Below are 24360 nucleotides of genomic sequence, written 5' to 3'. Positions count from 1 at the left end.
GCGGAAAGCAAACAGAGCTCGCAAACAGTCTTTACAACTACCTCATTTAAAGACAATACCTCCATGGTCGTACTGCCAGCTCACGGACAATCGCCCCACTGCTTCCCCGTCGGTATCATCCGCACATCTGCCTGAAGGGTGCATATTATATACCGATGCATCACATACTGCAGAGCGAGGAGTTACTTCTGTGTATAGTCCCTCTCATCCGCATCTCAACACTCACGTGACATATACCGCGGATACGTGCACCCCTCTGGCACTGGAACTTCAAGTAATTTACAATGCCATACATTCCCTTCCACCAGTTCCTACATTCAATGCAGTTCATCTTTACACAGACTCTCTCACTGCCCTTAAACAGCTTAAGGCCGTTCGACGCACATTCCAAATAACACAGTCCATACATTTGCTCGGTTCAAAGTACTCATGTCCTATTCGCATACACTGGATTCGCGGTCATGCTCGCGATCCACATAATATTCAAGCGGATGCTATGACACATATCAACACATCAGGCGATCGACCACCTTCCCCTCTTCCCCCAGATCCGTACCTGTCCCACGTTTCTGATTCGCAAGTTCTGCGCCAGCGAACACGCGCTCATTCCTCCGTGTTCGCACCCTCTCCCCCGTAGTCTTACTCGGCAGGAGGAGGTGGCAGTGCGCCGTATCCGGGCAGGGGCGGCTCTGACCCCATCTGTTCGACATCGATGGCGGGAAAAAGATCTACCAGTGACTGACAGGTGCCCTCACTGTGACACTCCACCTGACGTCTGCGATGTGCGTCACTTGTTGTGGACTTGTCCATCAACGACTCACATTAGGCAACTGATAATCATGAAGGTGTGCCTGCGGTGGAATCACGATAGTGATTATGAGAAATGGACAATGGACAATCGCTATACTGCCAACCTTCTCGAATACATAAGCACAACTGGACTTCACTCCTTCTTTTACCTTTCTATCTGCTGCATCCCATTCCCCCTTTCTCAACTTATTCCTTGCGGCAAATTCTTCGAAAAAAACAACAACCCAATGTTGCCCGCGTGCCGCCCGCTGATTGATGCTTTACAAAAGTTAGCGCCATCTAGTGAAAGAGACAGAAACTGTGCGCGGCGGCCATGTTTTGTTCAGTCCGCCCGCGCCTCCCATCGAGTACGCTGTCAACGTGCGTCTTCGTGGAACCCGTGCTTGTACCACAAGGTGCATCGGAATGATTAAGCGCGATTTTTGTTTTCATTTTTTAACATCACAGCAGTCGCTGCTAGCACCAAGCTCTATTCGGAATGATGCTAGCATATTGCTGCGTACCCTTCTGCAGCAAGCGCACCGTCGTAAATGCGCACGGAAACGAGGTATACGCGCGAATGCGACCGCTCGTTTGCAATCCTAATCGGCTTTACAAGTGTCACTTGCATCATGTAAAGCATTACTGCCCGTCCCTCTGGCTGGGAGCTAACTCACAGAACGTGATATCACCTAAAACAGCAAGGTTGTTTTGCGTGCTACGGAGCCTTGTTAACTTGAAGGATAAGCTTATGCTTTGATGGGGGACACGGAAGAAGGAGCAATACATGTATACCGAACGCTATAGTTCAAATACGTTCTTTGAAACCTTTTGTACGTAGGTTGCATTTACCAGTGTGCATTTGAGTTAAGACAAGGTCATGGTTACCGAAACTACTTTTCACAGTCGTACGAAATTGTATTGATTGGTGCAGAAGCAATATGGCTGTCCAGTGCGCCCGAGGTGCGTGTTTCACGCTGCAAAAGAGGCTGCCAAACCCGCGGCGTCTAGTAAAGCAGGAGAAGATGACATCCCACTAGTGTGTTGTAATATGCTCACGTCCAGCCCGTTTCAAGAGATGTTATCACCGCGTCCGGTTCGCATCCAGAGCGCGCAGCTCAGGTTTGCATTCTGTGCCTTCATACCTGCTAGTGCGGCCGATAAATAACGAAGTTTGCTTTTCACTTTTGTGCGTTTTAGTACAAGACGAGGCTAGATGAACAACTGAGATTTCTTACTGATCAAATGAAACGGTTCTGTCGGCCCGTGGTAGTTTCGAGCAATAATTTATTTACCGCATTCCGCTGCCTTGTGGTCGAACCTACTCCGAGCATACTGGCAAATGTGTAAATGCGCGCCTGACTGAGAACTTCAGCCTCTTATGGGGAAGGCGACTTCTGCTCTGGCATTGACAGAGATCTGATTTGCATGCCTGATTTTTTCCACACATCAGTGGCTTATGAAAATGATAAATGAATCTGTCGGGAGATAGCTGATGCACGTTACAGCGCAAAGGCTAAATTGCACGTTTCTGGCTAAGCCGTCGGTGAAGCTTCACCATATAGAATTTGCCTTTTTTTAGATGATTCATTATTTACAATGGGGACTTTCGATTGTTTTCCTGCCCTTTCACTGCTTCGGGTATTTTGTGCGCGCACGCAATTCTGTGCGAGTATTCTTTCGCCTCTTTCCTTCAGCAAAATTTTAGTGGTTAGTCCAGCCTCGTTCTTGTGCCTCCACCAAGGTTTACGATGACTCTGCATGTACAGCGCATGCCACTCCACACCCTGAAATTCTGAAAACCCACAACTTCGAATGCGCAAATTTTCTTTATGCGCCGTATTTTGTCGTTCACTTAAACTTGTCTCGAAATTTCAAGTGCATCGGACGCATCCGAATGTGATTGCACACCGCCTTCGTCCTTCCACAGTGACGCGCTGCTGGGTGAAAGTTCTTGACGAAACGGAACGCTGCCAGAAGAAATTCTGCCGGCGGCCCTGCTTGTGAGTAATCCGAACGTCTTCATTTCACAATGCAGATGCAACGTCCAAGCGTAAAACGTAATCATTCAGTAGAGCGTACTGCCCTGCTTTTTTAAACAATGTTAATCGATCGCTACCCAAAATATTAACTATCACATGGTATGTTGTAATACCCTACAGGCCTGCTTTCAGATTTGAGAACTAGCAATTGTACTAAAAAAGTCACCTTTATTAAAGCGTCCGACTTCTTGTGGGCAGCTGAGTGCCTGTCTCTACTCAGCCGTGCTTCTTGCTATTTACCGCAATCGGTGCGAGATGCTTCAGTTAATTGATGCAAGGTTTCAGTCAATAAAAAGACGCTGCAATTCTGGAACGATATTAGGGCCCGCACTAAGTCACCTGAGCGAGCAGAATGGAATTAAGAATAGAATATAAAATAGAGCAAAACAAAGAAGGACCTTCCAGACTTTTCCCGCGTTCGTGCAGGAGAGAAAAAAAAAAAACTGGAACGAGCTGCGTACTTGGCACCTTTTATAAGCAGTGGTTGATATGCGCGGCAACGGAGAAGAAGCATCATGAGCACTGCACTATTCCAAGCAAAGTGTCTTCTTTCTTGGTATTACGGTTTATGCCGGTTACACATGCATTGTAGCACAGAGGCACTTATTTTTGTTTCTCATGGGCCTGTACATTGTGTATGTTATTTTGCTTGACCGCAACTTCCCTGCCGCGTAAATACGGTCACCTGACCCTGCCCATATTGCAGTTGGCAACTTTCGGGTGTCCAACATTTTACTTTGTTCCACAGGGAAAGCCAGTTTGAGACATCGGTCACCCAGGATCCCTGGCCTGACGAGATTCTCTTTATGCAGGCAAGGAACATCTTGACATTGCTATTAGACTTAGGAAAAGGTGGCCGGGGACGCACTTAATTTCTCCAAAAATGGTCAGTAATCAATAGTGATTGTTGACCTTTATCACTGCGGCCTACGTTCTTGGCATTTACTTAAATAATTTACCTGTGCCTAGTTTATAAGTCGGCGGCGTCCTCCCCGTAGTACCACTAATGGTATAATACGACTTCAGGTGTGTGGGACCTGGACACTATGAACAAATTAAAGTTGGCTTGTATCTGAAGTGTACGGAGTTCGAATCGCAGAGAGACGAATCTAAGCGAAATAGGAGGTAGCAGCACAGAACTTTGTCAAAATATACACTCTTTAGCGGCACGTATTTCGCAGCCAATTTGTATGGAATGAATTCCACGTTACCTTCCGAGTTCCCAAAGCAGTGCAGATACAGCGACACGCCTTTCTACTCCAACCACGTCATCGCCAAAGCTCCTGAAACTGAATAATGCTACCCCCCCCCCCCCTTTTTTTTTTAATAAGAAAGCAGCACCTCAGACGCCACACACGTGCTCTCATACCTCTGTGTACTGTAAGCCTCACTTGTGGTCTAACCCGTGCAGAGGAGGTTGAGCTCCGGATGATTCGAGTTAGGGTTGCCCTAACACCTGCAGTGACTCGAAGTGGCCACTGTTTCGAGATTTGTATCCCTACTCTGGGTGAGCCTTTTGCAAGTCCCGAGATGCTGAAACCGATATCCACCACCTGCTGTGAGAATGTCCAGCGCTGAAGCCGAAGCGGATCCAGCACCTGGTAGCAGCTGGTCTTTCCCTCCACAATCCGTCGTCATATGCCGCTTGTATGCAGGGACCGCGTCATTGTTCACTCTTGGACTTCATTACATGAGCTAACCTTTTTTCATTTATTTGACAGACTCTTTATCCATGATATCATATCCCTTTATGCCCAGAGGTAATAAAAATCGAAAAAAAAAAAAAACCGCCAGAAAACAAAACAATTGCTACCCCCACAACCCGCTTTAGCAAATAGAGTGCGCGGGTCGACATATTGTTTTTACGCGGATATCGGAGCCTACGCTATACAACTTTATTCACTTCAAAATGACGACAATCGGTGCTTTTTGGCAAAACGACGCCAAATTGAATCGACTGGCGGGAAAATTTCAAACCCGGTTTGCTCGGCGATTAATCTGGCTCTTGCTCCACGAGGAATGGTAATATGGCAAGGAAAAGGCAGATAATTGATTTTTACTCGAACCAATACTTGCATGAAATTGTCGTAGTGTATTTTAAATATTTAGATAGTCGCATGCGCAGCCGAGTGAGGAAGTTACTCGCCACGGCCCTTAAATCCAAGTGCCCTCGGACTAAAAGGAAGCAGAAAAGGACAGCAGTAATTTTTTATCACTCCTCAGGGCCGTGTCGCATCCTTTGTTAGCCTGCGGCAAGTCACTCGTCGGAGATGGGGGAGTCCTGGATGTGCTTGTGCGGCTTGCCGAAGGAGGGTGCCTCTGGTGCTTCCTCTCGTTGCATGACCATTATCGGAGAAGCGTCCCAGGAGATGACGCCTACTGGAGCCGCGAGCTTCTCGGGAGACGCCAGGGGAGCCGCTGTAGCGTTCAAGCACGCTGCATAATATATGCAAATAAAGACATTTATTTGCCATGTCTTTACGGGATATTGAGAAAGTATCTTGATGGCGAAACTCACGAGGGATGAAGTTGACATTACAATTTCAACACTGCACGAAAATGTTACTGATAGCCGTTGATGCCTGCAACGTTCAAGACGAACTGCGCAACCTGTTCTAGGACAATGCCTGCGTTAGATGGTAAAGTCGTAAGACAGGGTTAGCTCTTATGTAGATTTGTACAAACTTGAAACAGAGAGTGGCGGGCCTCACCGTCGGCACCCTCAACCGTGCCCTCGGGGCACTCGCAGTGACTGTAGAGGCAATGCGCTTTGGCGGCCCGGCAGTCGGCGTGCTTCCCGCACCGGGCACGGAGTACGCTCTGCGTCTTGGGTTCACAGCCTGCGCCTGAGCGCGCGAACCCCTCGCGACAAGCGCACCAGCCAAGCTTCACCACGCATTCACTCTGAGCGGCAGTGCACTGCTCCTGCATCATGAAGAAGCAAATTTTGCACTGAGCTCTCATCACGCCTTCACTGCGAGCCACTAGGGAATAATAATAATAATAATAATAATAATAATAATAATAATAATAATAATAATAATAATAATAATAATAATAATAATAATAATAATAATAATAATAATAATAATAATAATAATAATAATAATAATAATAATAATAATGATCAATCAATCAATCTTTATTTAATGTGCGCAGGAACAACCATGTGGTCTTTGTGCTGCAGCACAAATAAAAAAAAAAGAAACAAAAATGAAAAAGCACAAACATGTTTACACACACAAAGAGAACACAAAAAAAAAGAAATAAATAATACATGAAATGAAACTGAGACGAAAAGTATCACGGAAAGTAAGCAAACAATGAGTAGCATCACTTATATACACAGTGAGAGAATTTTTGAGCACACCAGGAAAGAAAGAAAAAAAAAAAGAACGGTAGATAGAAGAGAGAAAAAACAACAACAAATAACTGACATTGATTATAGTAATATAGAAATATACATAAACTAAACAACCATTCCTGGCGCAACAAGTGCATGGTACTTAAAACACAGGCTAGAAATACAGAATAATACAATAAAGAAGTAAAATTGAACAAGGGACAGTAAGATTCGAATATAAAGTTTAAAGTTGAAATATAAGTAAGAAACGGATAAAAAGTAGTTCACGATACAGACAGCATTGAGCAGGAAAAAAAGCAAAAAGTGAAGTAAATACAATTTAAGGCTAGAAAGTGGGAGTTATATGTGATAAAGTACTATTTAGAATACAACGCTACGAACATCCAATGTAAATGAACAGAGCGAGTTTTGGAAGATGTCAAGGTGAGGACAAAAAGAGTTAAATAACCACTGCATCCTGTCCTGAGGGGAGTGGGAATGAAGAGGAGAAACCTGAAATGGTCTGAATTCCCTCATGCTCTTTCGCGGAACGCGCAGTAGGATGTACTCTAAGAGCTGAGGGCACATAATGTGGCCATGAAGGAGTTTGTACAGAAATATGATATCAAGTCTGATACGACGGCAGTGAAGAGAAGGAAGATTCAGTTGGGCGCTCCTGGTGGAGCGAGAGGGGGAAGTTGCGCAAGGAAAGCGATAATGAAATATCCGTAAAATTTTTTTTTGTACTCTGTCAACCTTGTCCAAGTTCGATTTGCAAGTGCCATTCCAAACAACCGACGCATACTCCAAGACCGGCAAGCAAATGGACAGGTACAGTTTTAGGAACGGAAGTGGAGTATGGAACTCTCTCGAAAGTCTGCAAACGAATCCGAGTGTGCGCATAGCCCGCTGAGCAATGCGTTTAGTGTGAGAGGAGAAGCTGAGGGTGCAGTCAAAAAGTACACCAAGGTCATTAATTTCATCAACTCTATCCAACAGCACAGAATTCACAGAATAATGGTAGAGAAAGCTATGTGTTTTACGAGTAAAGGACACAACCCTAGTTTTGGAAGAATTGAGGGTAAGTCGATTCATCGCACACCCTCAATAATAATAATAATAATAATTGGTTCACAGGAAGGGAAAGACGCCGTATCTGTCACAATTGTTTCTGGGGACATGTGAGCCGCGTCGTTAAGGAAGGGAGGAAGTTGGGAGTGAATGTGGAAAGAGAAAGGGGGATGATTACAGAGCACGGTATGCGTTCTCGCATCACAGCCGTGGAACCTGGAAAAGAATGCCGCCGTTCAATATCATTAGCACAGTGAATACTAAATTTTAGAATGAACCTGTCAGGGCCACATAGATTTCAATCGTGAATATGGTGCAGGAGTGTGACCGGTTTACAAGTCGCCATTCTCATCATTTTGTATCTGTGCCTTGTCCAGCCTGTTAAGTAGGGTCTGTTCAGATCGTAAGCTCTACGGCTACCATTCTTCAAGTTTATACAAATGCTCTAGCTGGATACTGCGCATGCGCCACTTTCATCTGCGCTTCTTCACAGCTGCGCCGCAAATAGATTGCCGTGACTGGGTTTCAAATCCGCGCCAGAACGAACAGATCCTAGAGTTTCTGGCGCTGGCACGAGTGCACTATTTTATCACCGCAGCCAATCATGTCTCGTGTAAAACCGCAACTCTCTCTTGCGCTGTGCAGCAAACATGGTTCTCTTCATCAAGTTCCAGCTGCAACACACTCTCGCGCGGTGCAGTGAACATAGCCGTCTTCATGAAGTTCTATCTATGCCAGTCCTTCATTTAACCTCGGTAAATAAGCTTTACACATACGCCATCTGGGCGAGTGCGGGCGAGGTTCGCGAGCGTGGTATCGGACAAATTCACGAGGAGAGTGACAAAAAGATGCGGCGTGGCACGGGGGAAGCCACTCTTGTTACAGCCCGAGATCGTATCCGTGCCAGTCAAGCGAGGCTGTCGAGGCCCCCGAACAATGGAAAGCCTGAGTTGTCCGTTGCCAAGAAGCGTACCGAACGCGAAGCGTGCCAAGATCGAAGCGGCAGCAGCGACCACGGCTGTGGCCGATGGCTAACGCTTGTGAAGCTTGCTTGAAGAATAGATGAATACTTTAAATGTTTGTAATCAATGCCCGTCGCTAAGTCCTATCCTAAGCAGTCTTGAATGAAAAGTGCTTCTCTCGGACATATGTTCTTACTATTTCCTGCCACCACATCTTCTATAGGTGTCCTCGCGAACTGATTTGCTAATTCACCCTAGTATGCTAAGTAACAATATTAACTAAGTTCTGCGATTATTCTTTTAACGGCATTGCCAACGTAGAAGGATAGAGTAGCGCAAAGGCGCATGCAAGTAATTATTCGCTTAGTTGGAAGGCAAAAGTCGCAGTGACATTCACTCTTAGATATGCGTCATGCGTCAACCACGCCATGGGGAAAGGAAGAAATGAGAGAAAGAGGAGTCGTAATAGACGGCACCAGAATAATTCCGTCCATGAGCGAGATTCTTTCAAGCTCACAGATGTTGCACCATACCAGGAAATCTCATTCATTTGGCCTCGATCGAAAACTGGGAGTGGCAGCCTGTATTCGGTCTAGCGGTTACGTTCTCGACCTCCGAGCGCCATGACTAAGCGCCATCGTGAAGGAAAAGCTGCGCTGTGAATGTTACATGCAATATGGGTATCCACTTCGGCACATGGCGTGGTGGTTACCTGGAAGTAGCAGCGACCTCCCAGCCGTGCCTCGGGCCAGCACACGGTGTGCATCGAGCTGAGTCGCAGCGGATGCCGCTCGTCTACGCATGCGCACCTTCCCTGGACGCAGCGGGCGCCCCGCGCTTCGCACTTGCCCGGCGCCTCGGAGGGTGTGCCGCAGGTGTCGGTGAGCCGGCTCTGTACCCAGGCCGTGTCTGAAGTCACCTGCCGAGCCAGAACAATAGTGTGCACATGGGAGGCTTGTAAGGAAGGTTAAATTAATAAGTACTGAAAAGAAAAAAAACTATGGGTTTTCTGCCAACGCAGATGCTGTGTGCTATTTTGAAGAGACTCTGAGGTGAGCTCCATCCAATTATTTTTCCTAGCACGAATCAGTTCAGTGGCTCATTCAGGGCATGTCGACGTTTGTCCGGCAGTATAAGACACATTTATTGCCGGTAAAACTATTTTAAAGAAACTTAACGCCAGTAGATTAAAACCGAGATTTCTAATACCGTAAATGACTGGGTGTCGACTGTCTTAAAGCGAATGGCCTCTGGGATTCGCGGCTGAAAATTAACGTTAGCCCGCTTATTATCCACGCTGACAGCGACACTTGCACTCGTGTAGTGCATATCAAGTCCACGCTGTCCGATTTCCGGATTAAAACACAGTCCGTCTCACCGGCAGAAACGAAGCCTAGCTTTACTGTACATGGTTGTATTATGACTTGCTATGAGTGAACGTGAGTACCATGTCATGGCCAAAGTCATATTTAGGCCTAATTAACACTAACAGTACTGCGTGAAGCACACGCAACAAATGAAGCCTGTAAGTGTTTGAACGCACATTAGCGTGATTATGCCTTGCTAACTCTACATGAGCTTGTTAAGCTTAGTTAAGCCCAGTAGCGCTTGCCAAATACGCTCCATCCCAATCTTATTCTTCTTGTTACTTCTTTTTCATGGTTCGGATCTGCGATTACTACATGTCCTAAGCAGACATATTCGCTTACCAGTTCCAGTGCTCGCTACCTAACGTAAATTGCTCTTCCTTCCCGAGGCTGTTGAACATTACCTTAGTCTTCTGCATATTGATTTTCAATCCTACCTTTCTACTTTTCTTATCTAGGTAACCAATCCTTCCTTGCAGTTCATCTCCCGAGTTACTTAGCAAGGCAATGTCATGAGAAAATTGAAGATTATTGAGGTATTCTACATCTACCCTTACCCTTAACTGCTCCCATTCCAAGTCTCTGAATACTTCCTCTAAGCAGGCTGTGAATAGTACTGGGGAGATCGTGTCTCCTTGCCTAACACCTTTTTTATGGAAATTTTGTTACTTTCTTTATGCAGAACTATAGTTGCTGTGCAGCCATTATAGGTATATATCTTCCAGCACTTTGACGTACGGCTCGTCTACACCCTGATTTCGCAATGCCTGCATCACCGGCGATGTTTCTACTGCGTCAAATGCTTTTTGCATTTGGCAAGCACTCGCAGATTATGTCTAGGAGCTTACCGGTATCGCTCAAGAGGAAAGTATACAACAGTTGCATCTTACCTGTACTCACCTATGGAGCTGAAACGTGGAGGCTAACCAAGAGGGTTCTACTTAAGTTGAGGACAACGCAAAGGGCTATGGAACGCCAAATGGTAGGGGTAACAATAAGAGAGAGGAAGCGTGCAGAGTGGGTCGACAAATAACTCAAGTTACTGACATTCTAGTGGAAATCAAAAAGAAGAAATGGGCATGGGCAGGACATGTAGTGCGAAGAAAGGATAACCGATGGTCGCTTAGGGTAAGAAACTGGATTATAAGGGAAGGAAAGCGTAGCAGGGGACGGCAGAAAGTTAGGTGGGTGGATGAGGTTAAGGAGTTCGCAGGGGTCAAGTGGATACAGCTAGCACAGAACCGGGTTAATTTACGAAATATGGGAGAAGCCTTCGCCCTGCAGTGGATATAGTCAGGCTGATAATGATGAAGCCCAGTAGGCCTAGCTGTGCTTAAAAGTTTTTAAGGGCCATTATAGTAGCACGTTGCTGTTCGAACGCACATAGTCCGCAATTTCATCTGCCTAAGCGTAAATAGGTTTGATTAGGTACAGTTAAAAGTAAACATTTTAAATAAGCCTACTTAGTGCGAAAACGCTTGTAGCTGCCATGCGTAAAACTTGCGCTTAGTTATGACTAAACCACTGTCACGTTTTGCGTCTGTAAAAGCTCAGTTTCCAGTGAAATTTCATCTTTGTCACCGGGACTCAATACACTACTGATAAAGGCCAAATTCAATTTGTTCACTCTGTCACATTAAGCATCCGAGCGGCTATCGGCGTATAGCCGCACAAATCTTTAACAGGCTTGCGTGACGGCCGCATTTTCTGTGTTCCTGTGCCTTAGAACAGACAAAGCTTACGGAAGGTGAAGAATAAGCAAGGGCTTGGTGAGTCTTTGATTACACTTGGGCATTTAGTAAGTTAACACCTCTGTAGCGCTCATAATCAAAGAAAATGCGGCTGTCAGGCACTCCAGTTAAATTTTTGGGCGGCTGTACATTAATGGAACAGGGGAGAAGCTGAGAAGGTGAATCACGTATTGAAGGGATGAAGACAAATGATACGGAAGTGCGCACTGTAGGGTAGGTAGCCTCGCTGTCGTGGGAACGGAGCAGCTTTGTGCAGAAAAAGCAAACATTTCAACGCAAGTTTAGCACACAAGATAAGGTTTGGTTTGTTATTTAAGGAACAGCGCAAATGACGGCACACAGAGACACAAGAAAGCACTAACAGAAGGCGCTGACTATTAACTGAGGTTTATCGCAAAACGGCAGAGATTATGTAGCGAAGAAAACTAGGGGTGGAACATCGATAAAGATAGTGCTCAGTCACCGGTCGTCGGAAGATAGTCACGTCAGTAAGTTAAAACATTTCCTAATGGTTGAAATTGTGGTGAAAAACAGCCATCGATGGAAGACAAGATAAACAATAGATTAACAACAATGGAAGATGAAGAGGAAATGCAATGGCGGTAAAATCTATAAAACGTAAAAGTTAAAAATCGAAAATGTGGTGAAAACAGCATTTGATGGAACACAAAATAAACAATGGATTAACCATAATGGGAGATGAAAAGCAATAGCGTTAAAATCCATAAAACGTAAAAGGTAAAAATCAAGGTGTAGAGGGCCTTACTGGGAATAAAACACACTAAAACAAACTGAAACTGAATGGCAGAAGCAATTGTAAGCGCCCAAATGGGGTAAAATCTTAAAAATCATTAAAAAGTGTAACATTATAAGGAGTAACATGCCTACGCGTGAAGAAACAATTAAAACCAGTAAAATTGTAAATACAGCAAAGAGCCCCCAGGCAATGAACAATAAAACACTAAGAAAGGAAAGGGAACCATCACAACGCATGCTCGGAGGCGCTTAGGAATTTCAATTCTTTCTCCGACAAACAGATTGATGGTGGGCTAACACAGTGGTCCTTGGCACGGCGGATTTTGATAGCTTCAATTATCTCCCTTGACGTACGATCTCGTCCTTTGCCGATAATCCAACAATAATGTAATACAGGGGCGCAAGATTTCTTCTCATAATTTTTTTTTTGCAGTAATTGGCCATATTCCCTGAAGTTACAGTGTTTCCTACATTATTTTTATGCTCTTGCAGCCTTATATTTATGCATCTACTCGTTTGACCGATGTATCGCCTCCCGCAGGTCTGGGGCACAGAATAGATAACACCGGAGGCACAAGAAACGTGGGGATTGTTGTGCGTCTGCCCACAGCCACGGTCAACCGGTTGGTTGTTGACTCTCCTACAGAGCGAGGCAAGCTTGTTTGGCGCGGAGAAAACAACGTGAACGCCTGCGCGTTTGCTAATCTTCTCTAAACCGTGGCTGATTTGCTGAAGGTAAGGCAAAACGACGACGTTTTTGCTGTCGCTCTTTTTTGGAGCCGCTGAACGTTTCTTTCTCAAGCTTCCTGCCCCTGATATCAGGAGGGGCAGAGGGTAGCCCGCGTCAGGGAGCCGTCCGACCTGACTGAGAGCACTATCATCGAGCCGATGTTCACATGTATTTTGGACGGCGTTGAGCAAACACAACCTGATGATGCCTCGCTTGATTAACTTGGAGTGGGCAGACGAATACGAAAAGAGTAGTTTCTTAGCTCTGGGCTCATAGGACCAGCAGGTGTGCACATCAGAAAAATAAAGACGTAGGTCGAGGAAACGTGTTATCTTCCGGGTATGGTGTTATCTTCAGGGAATTCAGATGTTATCTTCCGGGAATTCCCGGAAGATAACATCATACGCTTCTTTGACCTACGTCTTTATTTTTATGATGTGCACACCTGCTGGTCCTATGAGAGTGAGGTAAGAAACCGCTGCTTTCGTATTCGCCTGCCCACTCCAAGTTAATCAAGCGAGGCATCATCAGGTTGTGTTTGCTCAACGCCGTCCAGAATACATGTGAACACTTGCTCGATGATAGTGTTCTCAAGCAGGTCGGACGGCTCCTTGACGCAGGCTACCCTCTGCCCCTCCTTATATCAGTGGCCGGAAGCTTGAGAAAGAAACGTTCAGCGGCTCCAAAAAAGAGCGACAGCAAAAACGTCGTCGTCTTGCCTTACCTTCAGCAAATCAGCCACGGTTTAAAGAAGGTTGGCAAACGCGCAGGCGTTCAAGTTGTTTTCTCAGCTCCAAAAAAGCTTGCCTCGCTCTGTAGGAGAGTCAACAACCAACCGGTTGACCGTGGCTGTGGGGAGACCCACAGCAATCCCCACGTTTCTTGTGCCTCCGGTGTTATCTATTCTGTGCCCCAGACCTGCGGGAGGCAATACATCGGTCAAACGGGTAGATTCATAAATATAAGGCTGCAAGAGCATAAAAATAATGTAGGAAACACTGTAATTTCGGCGAATATGACCAATTACTGCAAAAAAATGTTAAAAGAAATCTTGCGCCCCTCTATTACATTATTGTTCGATTATCGGCAAAGGACCAGATCATACGTCTAGAGAGATAATTGAAGCTATCAAAATCCGCCGTGCCAAGGACCACTGTGTTAGCACACCATCAATCTGTTTGTCGGAGAAAGAATTGAAATTCCTAAGCGCCTCCGGGCATGCGTTGTGATGGCTCCTTTTCCTTTCTTAGTGTTCTATTGTTCATCGCCTGGCGATTTGCTGTATTTACAATTTTACTGGTTTTAACTGTTTCGTTACCCGTAGGCATGTTACTCCTCATAATGTTATACGTTTTAAAGATTTTTAAGATTTTACCCCCTTTGGGCGCTTACAATTGCTTCTGCCATTCGGTTTCAGTTTGTTTTAGTGTGTTTTATTCTCACTAAGGCCCTCTACACCTTGATGTTTACCTTTTACGTTTTATAGATTTTACCGCTATTGCTTTTCATCTCCCATTATTGTTAATCCAATGGTTATCTTGTATTCTATCAACGTCTGTTTTCACCGCATTTTCGATTTTGAACTTTTACCTTTTATAGATTTTACCGCCATTGCATTTTCTCTTCATCTTCCATTATTGTAATCTATTGCTTATCTTGTGTTCTATCGATGGCTGTGTTTAACCAAAATTTCAACCATTAGGAAATGTTTTAACTTACTGACGTGCCTATCTTGCGACGGCCGGTGACTGAGCACTATCTTTATCGATGTTCCACCCCTAGTTTTCTTCGCTACATAATCTCTGCTTTTTTTGCAATAAACCTCAGTTAATAGTCAGCGCCTTCTGTTAGTGCTTTCTTGTGACTCTGTGTCCCGTCCTTTGCGCTGTTCCTTAAATATGCAAATCCAACTAGCCCGCCAACACGCTCTTGATTGGTTTGGTTTACAAGGTGTAACGTCTCAAATCGACTCAAGCTATCAGGGAAGCCGTTCGTCGAGGGATCTGAACAATTCGACCATCTGGGGTTCTTTAATGTGTAATGGCATCGCACAGCGCACACGGGTGCATTGCTTTACGTCTCAATAGATAAGCAGCCGCCGAGGCCGGAATTTTATACCATGTCTTAGGGTTCAGCGATCACGCACACTAACCACTGAGCCACTTCATCGAGACGGGCCAGTTGGCCTGGTTTACGCTTGATGTGGATTCAGGACAATGCAGACAGCAAGCCTACTTATCCTTAGTGCACTTCGATTTCTGTTAAAACCGTCTTTTGTCCTAGCTTTGTAGCTCAAATATTTTTGCTTGCATTTTGAACCCCGGTATTCCAGAGGGCCGACGAGGGTTTTGTAGAGGGATAGGGTAATAAAACCAGAAAACGAAGTACTGTCTACTTTAGCTGATGCTTCTGTATTTTGTCGACACATGCGTATTCTAGATTATGCTAAAACGATAGTGACAAGGAGGTACTATATCTTCTCGAGATGCTCTGTCTCAGTGTAGCAGTCTTTTTGTGAAGCCTGTTTTGCCTTACGCTCAGCTGTGGCAGATTCTTTGTACTGAACATTTCCGAGTCTCGGTAAACGAGACGCGCCACCTCAAGGGGAGGGGGGCTCGCCAAGTGTTAGGTATAGGTACCTTGAAGTCGGCGAACGTGTTGCACTTGAAGGGGTACAGTCCCGAGTCTGTGGGCAGCACCTGCCAGCCACCGATGCGCAGCACGGAAACCTTGCCAGTGGTGCGGCCGTCCTCCATTAGCGTGTTGGTCTCCTCCACGTGGCCGATGTCACGCAGGTCACGATCGTACAGCGTCCAGAATACGGCGCCGAAGTTGTTGTAGCCCACGGTACAGGTCAGCGTGAGCACATCCTCTCGCTCGTCCACGCTCAGGTTCTTGGGCGCCACGCTGGCCGCCCTCTTGAGCACCGTGAGCAGTGGAGCCGCCGCGACGCCGCCACCGACCGCCACCGCCGCGCGGCACGATGGTATCAACAGCAGCAGCAGCAGCAGAGAGCAGCAGGCAGCAAGCTGTACTGGCGGCATGGCGGCAGATGCTATGGTGGTCACTTCCTTTTCTTCGACAGTTGCAATGGCTGCAGGTTTAATTGTGGGTCGCCAGAGGCCGCACGGCAGGCACTGGCCATACGATGCATTAATACCGACTAACTTCATGGTCAGCTTGACGATGAAAATGCACTGGTCATTGTATTTGAAGGCGAGGTCTCAAAGGAGGCACTTATTATGCTAACTTCAGCCCTCTACAGAAAACAAAGCCGAACTTACTGCTCTAGCTTTTTTCCATCCCCACGAAGGAACAGTATTATGGGCAGATGCGCCGCTTTTACGTCGAAAGCATCTATTCTCAAGCCTACATTGATCACATGAATGTAGATGTAGCATTATAAAAATGGAGGCAGTTCAGCCTTTCTGGCCAATGTCTAGGAGGTCACAATTATCGCCGGATCAGTTTCGACCACCTGAGTTTCTATAACTTGTGCGCCAACGTAACGCAGAACACTGGCTGTGTTTTTGCGTTTCGTCTCCGCTGAAGTGCGCCTGGTTTCAACCCCACAACTTTGGACTCAGTGCTCAAGCTCGCAAGCCAGTGAATCATATGCTGCTGTCCTGGTGTGTTAGCAATCTAACTTTTCACAGCATTTGGAGCACGTACTACTTTTGTGACTGTTAATTACGAGGCTCCAGCTCTGATCCCGGCCGCTGAGGCGGCGTTTTGGTGGAAGTAAAACGCTAAACCTCCATGTACTGTGTGATGTCAGGGCACGAAGCACAACCTGAGGTGGTCGATATTTCTGGAGCTCTCCGTGCGTCATTGCCTACGTCGCTTTCAGACGTTAAATCATATAAACCAAGCCAAATACTGTGTCGGCATGATAACTTCATTTCATCTGTAGTATAATGACATGAGACGTCTACGGAAGATATGTGCTGTAGCCGAAATGAACGCGCGAACACATCAACGTCCGCAGTTCATTCATTGCTACCCACTAGAGTATCTCAATGATCATGCCTGCCGCCGGGATAAATACATGAACGCCATTTTAGGTCAGATAGTTAATGTGCGTCACTGCTGTATTTCACCGGAGGGCATTATTTTGTCTACCTTGGCCACTAAACCGTCCAGTACTGCTGCCGCAGACCGAATACTTATTCAATGCACAAATTCAGACGCTCGCTTTGTGTACCATACAGGTCCATGCACAATATCTGCTATCCAAAATGGCTTGTTCCGAAAACTATGCTGGTGTCGCCACCACTCAACGGCTGCGCTGGCATAGAAATAGGCACTCCAATAAAGCACACTAATCGGAGTATACAAACAGTTGACTGTTGCTTTACGCATTGCAGGAACGGGAAAAGTACAGCAGCCTTAACATCACTACGGTCAGAGAGGCTCGGTAAGTGCCAGAAACTGTCATTCGAAATGCATGTGTTCGAATAAATAGCAAAACGTGTTAGGCTAGGCTATCATGAATGTGCTTTCATGTGACGTGTTCTACGTATTGTGTACGCAAAAGTAACAGCTTCTAAACAGACTGCTTCAGTGCAGTGCCCTTGCGGTGCTACGCTTGATTCAAATTCTCTTAATCCCAGCTATGCTGTTAAAGAAAATTAGGAAAGTATTTTAAAGTACCATATATATATATATATATATCCGCATTCAATGAGTAGTCCTCAGTACCCCACAAGCTGCATGACAGGGTCCCGCGCCCTGCCGGGACCGCGGTGTATGTTAGAGCCTGAAGATGCCATACAATCGATAATTTAGCTCGGCATTGTTAACGTGCTGTTATTTCGCTTCTGATCTGGCTGAAATCCAGCCAATGTCTAGCGTCGTCTCAAGTTTGCATCTATAATCTCCGCTCTTGACAGGATGAACCTCACGAGAATCTATCTCATCTACGGTACCCTCAACAAGATCACCTATCGTCACAGGGCCAAATACGAGGTGAGCTTCTGCAAACTCTCGACAGAAATGTGGCTATGGAGGTTTCTTGAATCGCTGCACCGGTTTTCAGTTTTCTCTCGGGAGAAAAATCTCCGCGGAACTGATACTCCAACCTTGGAGAGTATGGGCTAACGTTATCAAGCTAATTAATAGGAGCACTTTTTTTACCGCTTTCCGGGCAGCTGACCGTTTCGGTTGTGGCCGTGTATCTGCCACAGCTAAAATTTAAAGAGGCAGACGACGCTGCCACATGAAAAATCTCCGATTCCGTTCTAAGCAAGTGTAGTAGAATACATGTAGGTGCTTGTAACGTGCGTTTTAATTATCAAAGATAGTTACTAACTTCAAAATAATCTTGGGATCCACCTGTCGCTCATTTTGTGGGAGACCGCACGTAGTGCGCAGTCTGCATGAGGCATGAAGCACTTGCACATAAGCGTGGCGGGGACACGGCCAGCGCGGCCCTTTACTGGCCTCGCGTTAATGTTTGGGGCACGCTTTCACGCTCATCTCTCCGTCGTGCAGCAAATCGAATTATTCTCGTACCTGGGCGGCTTCATCGGCATCTGGATCGGCGTTTCATTCCTGAACGTGCTCGACTATGGCTGCCAGGCGACCACGTGGTTATACCAGAGACACAAGGAGCGCAAGAGCCGGCGCCTCGAATCTTCCGATGACATCAAAGTGAAGCCCATCAGCGTGCGACCCGCCAACGGATATCCCGCCGAACACTGGTAGCGCGTGCATCATCGAAGTGACAAGAATCGGTCATAGATGACGTCACCAGTCTCCGCGCTCTGGCTGACGGCATTCATTTTAAGGCCGCCTACAGCTAAGCTCTCACCGCAAGACAGGCGCTGTCTTGCCGAAGACACAGCCTTCAAAACAAGACTGCACAAGGTCACTTGCCGGGGGACGCTGTATGTTCAGTATTTGTCTATGTCCCGTGCTGTCAGGACGGCGTCTGTATCCATAGCAGCATATTTCAGGTCATGTTTCAAGAGGAAAGTGCCTGTTTAGGCATTTGCACTGTTTGTTATGTCTCAGGCAACACCGCGGAGAACGAGTCCCGTTGTATAAGAGGGCGATGCCATATATATTTGCGTTGCAATGCAACTGCTATCATTTCGCTGCCAAAATCACATCTTCGCAGTAGGCCGAGTGGAATAATACTTTTGGAGTGATAGTACGAGTCGGGAAGGAAAGGCGAGACAAACCAAAGAACTGTGCGTGGTCAGCTTGCGCTAAGGAAATTACAGAGTGATGTCAACAGGAAAGGAGCAAGAAGTGAGCAAGGACTGGTTGGAAAAACGTGTTGTCATTCTACATGTATTGCGACACTTCTTTGAAATAGTTTGCGGCCTCCTACATCCTAGAAGCTAGGCTGTTCTTCCATCGCCGCGGTGTTAGTCAAGAAAGCGCAACGATACCGACAACGAGCGTTTTACAAAAAACTCTATATGAAAGCACCATGTCTTTTTTTCTGGCTGGTTTCGCACTGGTTCTCGGTTGGGAGGCGGTGATTGAGTTTGTTGCGAGATGGTTGCTTTACGCTGATTTCTAGTCACCACGTGTAAGATCTTTGTTATCATCCATGTCTGAAAATACTGCTCGCATTGCAGTCTGAAATACGCCGCCATATGCATAGCGCGTCCTTGGTGCAAGCAGCGTCACCACAAATGACGTCATGCTTCACAGCTTTCGAGAAGCACTGACAACGATTATCTCGCTAGCGAGAGAAGAGACGCGCGTAGTGAATTGTTGGAAGCAATCAATTGACATAGCAGTCCTCGCCAAGGACTTCCCGGCTGCAAATCTGGCACACCTGAGCTGTTTTAGAACATACGGAACTGAACTGATGTTTCGTTGTCTGCCAACTTGGCCTTTGGTCGAAAATGGCTAAATCGAAACGACGTCTTTTATCACCGCTTAGCTAATCCTGACTAAATAGCTGAAACACGTTGAGATAGCACCGAATGTCGAGAGTACGTTTGTGCTTAGCTACATCATCACTTTCTGCTTGCAGGTGTAGACTGCAGGTATGATGTACTTATACAACCGTACTTTGAGTGCGTCAGTGCCAGAAATTACTGGAGACATATGCGTAGCAGCGCAAGACAGATGTCGCGTGCGGCACCACAACAGAAGCACTAACGTCTCAAATTGTTCTAGCCTATGCTGTTCCCATGACAACGCCAGAACCTGGTTGCATCACTAGACTCCGCGGCTCACTTAGCTTCAGCTAGCATCCTTATTCTAGACGTAAAACATCATGGATGTTCCATGAATCGTATACTCTAGAGCAATTTGCCGATGGGCTGGGTTGCTTTGCATTCTTCGTCCTGCAGGTTACAAACCTATAGTATACATGAAGTACTGGAAACGAAATGCGAGAGTTCACTTACTTCCCTACGCAGCGCATACGCGCGTGTTAAAATTCTGTAATCGATCTTGGCTATCCATGCAATACATTTATTTGGCGGCTGTTATGTTAAGCAGATAAATTACGCAGGAAAGATTCGCAAAACATCATGCCCATCTTGTCAGTACTGTTTAAGACACTACGAGGTGATACTCCACCGAATAGAGGTTACAACATAATTGTAATGGTTTGTACACGTCTTGAAAATACTATGGCGCAAAGGCGGCACCACAAGAAAAAATCCGACAACACATGCGACACAACAAGAATAGGACACCACATGTGGTGTCTTTGCACCGTAGTATGTTGAAATCATGAGCCAATCACTCCACAGGCCGTCATTCTATTATTTGTACACGTCTAGAAGATTCTAGCTGTGGCTCATCAAACGATTGATTAATATTCCTGGCATACAAGTAAAAGGTTTTGAATTTCAGGAATGTTTGATTTCATTTCGATTCCCTCAATAGTGTCCGGTGATGGGATGTTTGTAGGACCCTCGAAGAATTTTCATTCTCGAGTCGTCCAGCAAGGCACATACTGAGGACATTTGTCTTCAATAGCACTCAAAAGGTACTCAGTGGCCTGTTTAGATGCGGATGCTTTCATGATTTGAAGATGTTCTATAGATGTTTGTTGTTGTCTGAACTTCAGCACAAAATGTGACAAGGAATAGGAAACCGTGCTTTCACCTAATCAAAAATAAAACCTTTGTTCATCCTCACATACCAGCGTACATTACATTAAGGGTGTTGTAATATGAAATTGTAAAAGCAACAAAGTTACCAAAACTCTTAGAGTAAATATTCATTTATTTTGTGTCCTGTACAACTATATTAACAAGCGATGTTTTCGAGATCAAAAAGCAGAAAAAATACACTTAATAGTAGATGTACACATACCGCGTAAAACATCCGGCAAAGATGTCACCTCATACTTATAGTCGATTTACTGCATGCGCCTTGTGTAAGTCAAACTATATCAGCTTAGTGCAGCTGCTTGTAAATGCCACTGAGTAAACATTTACTCATCGGCATGTTAAATAATGCTCAGCAAGAAATTGAAGTACGTATATAGGTCCCGTGCGTCCCTTCATTTTCACTCGCAGATTTTGCGCAGGACTTTGAAAGTCATTTCAAATCCGTGGAATTCCAATAGTGCCACTTCGGATACGCAAAAATTTAATTAATGTAACAGCCCCCATTTATCCTTTACTGGTCCTACCAACCACCCATAACACTCACTTCAGGCGCCTCAGAAAAAGAATTTCCTTTCATTCCAGAGGCGATTCATCGACTCACTTAACAAAATACTGAAACTGCCGTGCTTCTTGGACTACTGCATTCATCCTTAAAGATTAATATATGCATGTGGAACTTTTTGGTCGTTTATAAAGTGTGAATTTTTTATGCGCGTGTCACGCAGTTGTGTAAAACCATCTGGGAACCTGCGTCCTTAACGCAGGAGGGTCCTATCATAACTATTGTTACTTGTACACATTAAAAAAAAAAAAACAGAGTGAAGTGCGTCCGTGAGTCCTTATGTTCACTAGAATAGGTAACAAAAAATCGATCTTCGTGAGCACTATACGCCCGCATTTTACTGAGGAAGCTGCATATACAACGTTGTTGGAGTTACAGTACAGTAACCAAGTCTGCTCCTCTTCTGGTTGAAAGCAAATGGACACGGACGTCACTGTGACCCCAAAATACATGATCCGCTGCCGCCGCGCATCAACTGGATATGCGAAGTGGCACATGAGCTTCAGCACTAACATGGCTTGCGCAACTTTTCAGGTTGAGCACGGGAGATGGCAGATGAGTTCGAAACCCACCGCCGGACACCCACCGGTAAAATGGGTACAAGCGTCCCCCGGCCTGGCGCCCGGCTCTCTCAGGGGTGTGCGTTTGGAAGAGGCTCTGCTAACCCTGCTGTGCTCCTTAGAGGGCTTAAAGTTTCGAACAACTAAAGACCTGCAAAGGTCGGGTTCTCACAGGTCAGGTAGGGCTGAAAGAAAACAAACTGGGTGTGGGCAGCTGTCACAAGGGTTTCCAGCACACACGTGAGCAGTGCGGTCGTACCGAGTAAAGTTTTATTTGGTCATGAGAGATGTTCTGTGTGGTTTTTACAGTTTATCTGTTGTGACAACAGAAATTTCTGTAGTAGTATCAGAATCTTTTTTATAGTTATAACAGAAAATTGCTTCAGAACTACTGACCACGTAAAAATACTGCAAAAAAAAAAATACGACAGTACTACCCAATATTTTGTCCTCTCTGACACGCCTTGCATCTTTTTCACCTCGGTATGCATGAAAAGGCAGATCAGTGGCAACCAGTCGTGGACAATACAGAGTTTTGCCGTACCAGATTAGCGTAGGCGCAGCCAACAAAACCTTTCAGCGCAAATTGAGGACGGCGCAGCAAGTTATGAAAATGAAGACAAGTGCGACGCTAAGAGACGGGAGAACAGAGTTGTTCAGGGATCATGCACGGTTAAAAGGAACAACGACAACAAATTTCAGTTTTTTTTTCTTTTGGAATGATGCACAGTGCATACGAAAACATGGACAGGCACGTGGACGGCTCGAGAAAGCGGTGAATAATTCTCGATTGAATATTTTTCCATGCTATTTCGAATTCAACCGAAGACCAATGGTTATGAAGTCAGAGACGACTCCAGGTCACTTGAGCTATGCAAAAAGTGCAGTTTGTTGGCTTTATTTTGCACCATGCAAATCTCATGCAAGGTTTCCGAAGGGTGGAGTCACAATTTGCATAGCAGTTTTTTCATGGCTCCTGTTACCTCAAGTCGTCCAGTTTGGACTTGAAGCTACACAGGAAAAATTCTAGGTGGCACTTTGGACCACTAAAGTGCGATGAGCCTAAAGGTTTTGTTTGCCGATTCCTGCTCTACGCCACCTGCTTCTGTATGCTGAGAGGTGCGCCGTTCAAGGAAGCGCCAAATGGAAGGCAGGCGCCTGGATCAGAGGCCCGGTGGGATCACCTTCGCATGTGTGAATCTCCTGGTGATGTAATCGGTCATGACAAGATGTGACGTCATGATAACATCACTTTCGGTTATTATATGTGACCAGACGTGACGTGATGACGTCATTTGGTCATGGACGATGAGGTCACCAGGTGATGACGGCACAATCTCGCGGTATCCCGCGGATTCGTGCGAAGTGGGACATTTCCCACGGACGCACGCACGGACGGATGCTGGAGAGTCATGAGCCTTTAAAGGCTTTCGCCTTAAAACATTGACTTAAAATTAATTAGCCCGTACATATGAGTTGGACATCGCGACACGCGTGCATAACGAAACGTACTGGGCCACTAGATGCACGATTTCGAAGAAAACAACGCGCTACTAACTAAACACAGGGATGCGATAAACTAGATAGAGAGAAAAAAGTCAGGAGTAAAACCACAAGGAAAAGAAAAGAAAACAAGAACGAAGATAAAGTGAGGGAAAGTTCCTATTGTCACATCTTGCCGTAATGGGTTTCCAAGATATCCCTATCTTTAAGTGCGAAAACACTCGCCCGCTCAGCCCCGTCGACCAAGAATTTCTCCCGATCTTGTTTGTGCGGTGACTGTGATTGGCTGAGCTGTTTAGTGAAGTCACAACCATGCAATCTAGCGCTGGTAATTCAAACTTAGTCCGGTATAGCGGCTCCAATGAGTTTTAATCCGGGTTATTCAATGGGCTACTCAGGTCGTTGGCAGCCGTGGACGGATAGCCATCTCGCACGGATTATCTGCATTCTGCGTTTTCAGACGAAATAAATGTTTTCCAATCCAATGTAACGCGCGAGTGTCCAGAACAAGTCTTTCAAGTCTGCCAGCTAACAGAGAGATCGAGAGAGAGTAATTGAACTTATGGCTGAACACTGAGGTGACCATTGCCTCTTGTAGTACTTTCACACTAAAATCCATCGGATTCGGACCCGGCTATTCTAGTTCAGTAGCCTGACATCTAATTACTGAGCTACCACAACGGGTACTTTTGCCCGTTGCAACGAAGTGTAAGTATGGTTAACACCTCGCCATATAATGCGGCGGCTCCTAGATGGCGCCATTAGTACGGTGAAACCTGTGGACTCCGTGATCAAGGACGCCGCTGGGCCGGAACTGTTCGCAGCGGCCACGGT

At 45.8% G+C, this 24360-nt stretch overlaps 2 protein-coding genes across 2 annotated transcripts in view; one reads left to right on the top strand and one right to left on the bottom strand.

Moving 5' to 3' along the window:
• Nucleotides 1-18532, top strand: part of LOC146178070 (epithelial sodium channel subunit beta-like) — a 49968-nt gene extending 31436 nt beyond the window's left edge. The window contains exons 9-13 of the mRNA XM_084579694.1: nt 2720-2792; nt 3580-3643; nt 17179-17228; nt 17704-17779; nt 18305-18532. Coding sequence (XP_084435820.1) covers nt 2720-2792; nt 3580-3643; nt 17179-17228; nt 17704-17779; nt 18305-18517 — 476 coding nt within the window. The 3' untranslated portion in view covers nt 18518-18532. The remainder of the gene's footprint in view (nt 1-2719; nt 2793-3579; nt 3644-17178; nt 17229-17703; nt 17780-18304) is intronic.
• On the bottom strand, nt 5075-15855 carry LOC146178071 (uncharacterized). Its single transcript, XM_084577916.1, has 4 exons — nt 15451-15855; nt 8920-9126; nt 5543-5756; nt 5075-5267 (listed from the first exon to the last, which is right to left on the bottom strand). The coding sequence occupies exons 1-4, from the start codon at nt 15853-15855 to the stop codon at nt 5089-5091; spliced, it is 1005 nt and encodes a 334-aa protein (XP_084434042.1). The 3' UTR covers nt 5075-5088.
• Nucleotides 18533-24360: the final 5828 nt, after the last annotated feature.

This window comes from Amblyomma maculatum, chromosome 9 (assembly GCF_055883805.1).
Source record: "Amblyomma maculatum isolate TAMU_Amacu chromosome 9, ASM5588380v1, whole genome shotgun sequence".
NCBI classification, from domain to species: domain Eukaryota; kingdom Metazoa; phylum Arthropoda; class Arachnida; order Ixodida; family Ixodidae; genus Amblyomma; species Amblyomma maculatum.
Note: the sequence above shows the minus strand (reverse complement) of the source record. Positions and strands in the feature narration are given on the sequence as shown.

Coding starts and splice junctions, on each gene's coding strand:
- LOC146178071 (XM_084577916.1), bottom strand. CDS start 15,855: ATGCCGCCAGTACAGCTTGCTGCCTGCTGCTCTCTGCTGCTGCTGCTG. Junction 9,127..15,450: donor ACACGTTCGCCGACTTCAAG/GTACCTATACCT, acceptor CTGGCTCGGCAG/GTGACTTCAGACACGGCCTG. Junction 5,268..5,542: donor CACGGTTGAGGGTGCCGACG/GTGAGGCCCGCC, acceptor TATATTATGCAG/CGTGCTTGAACGCTACAGCG.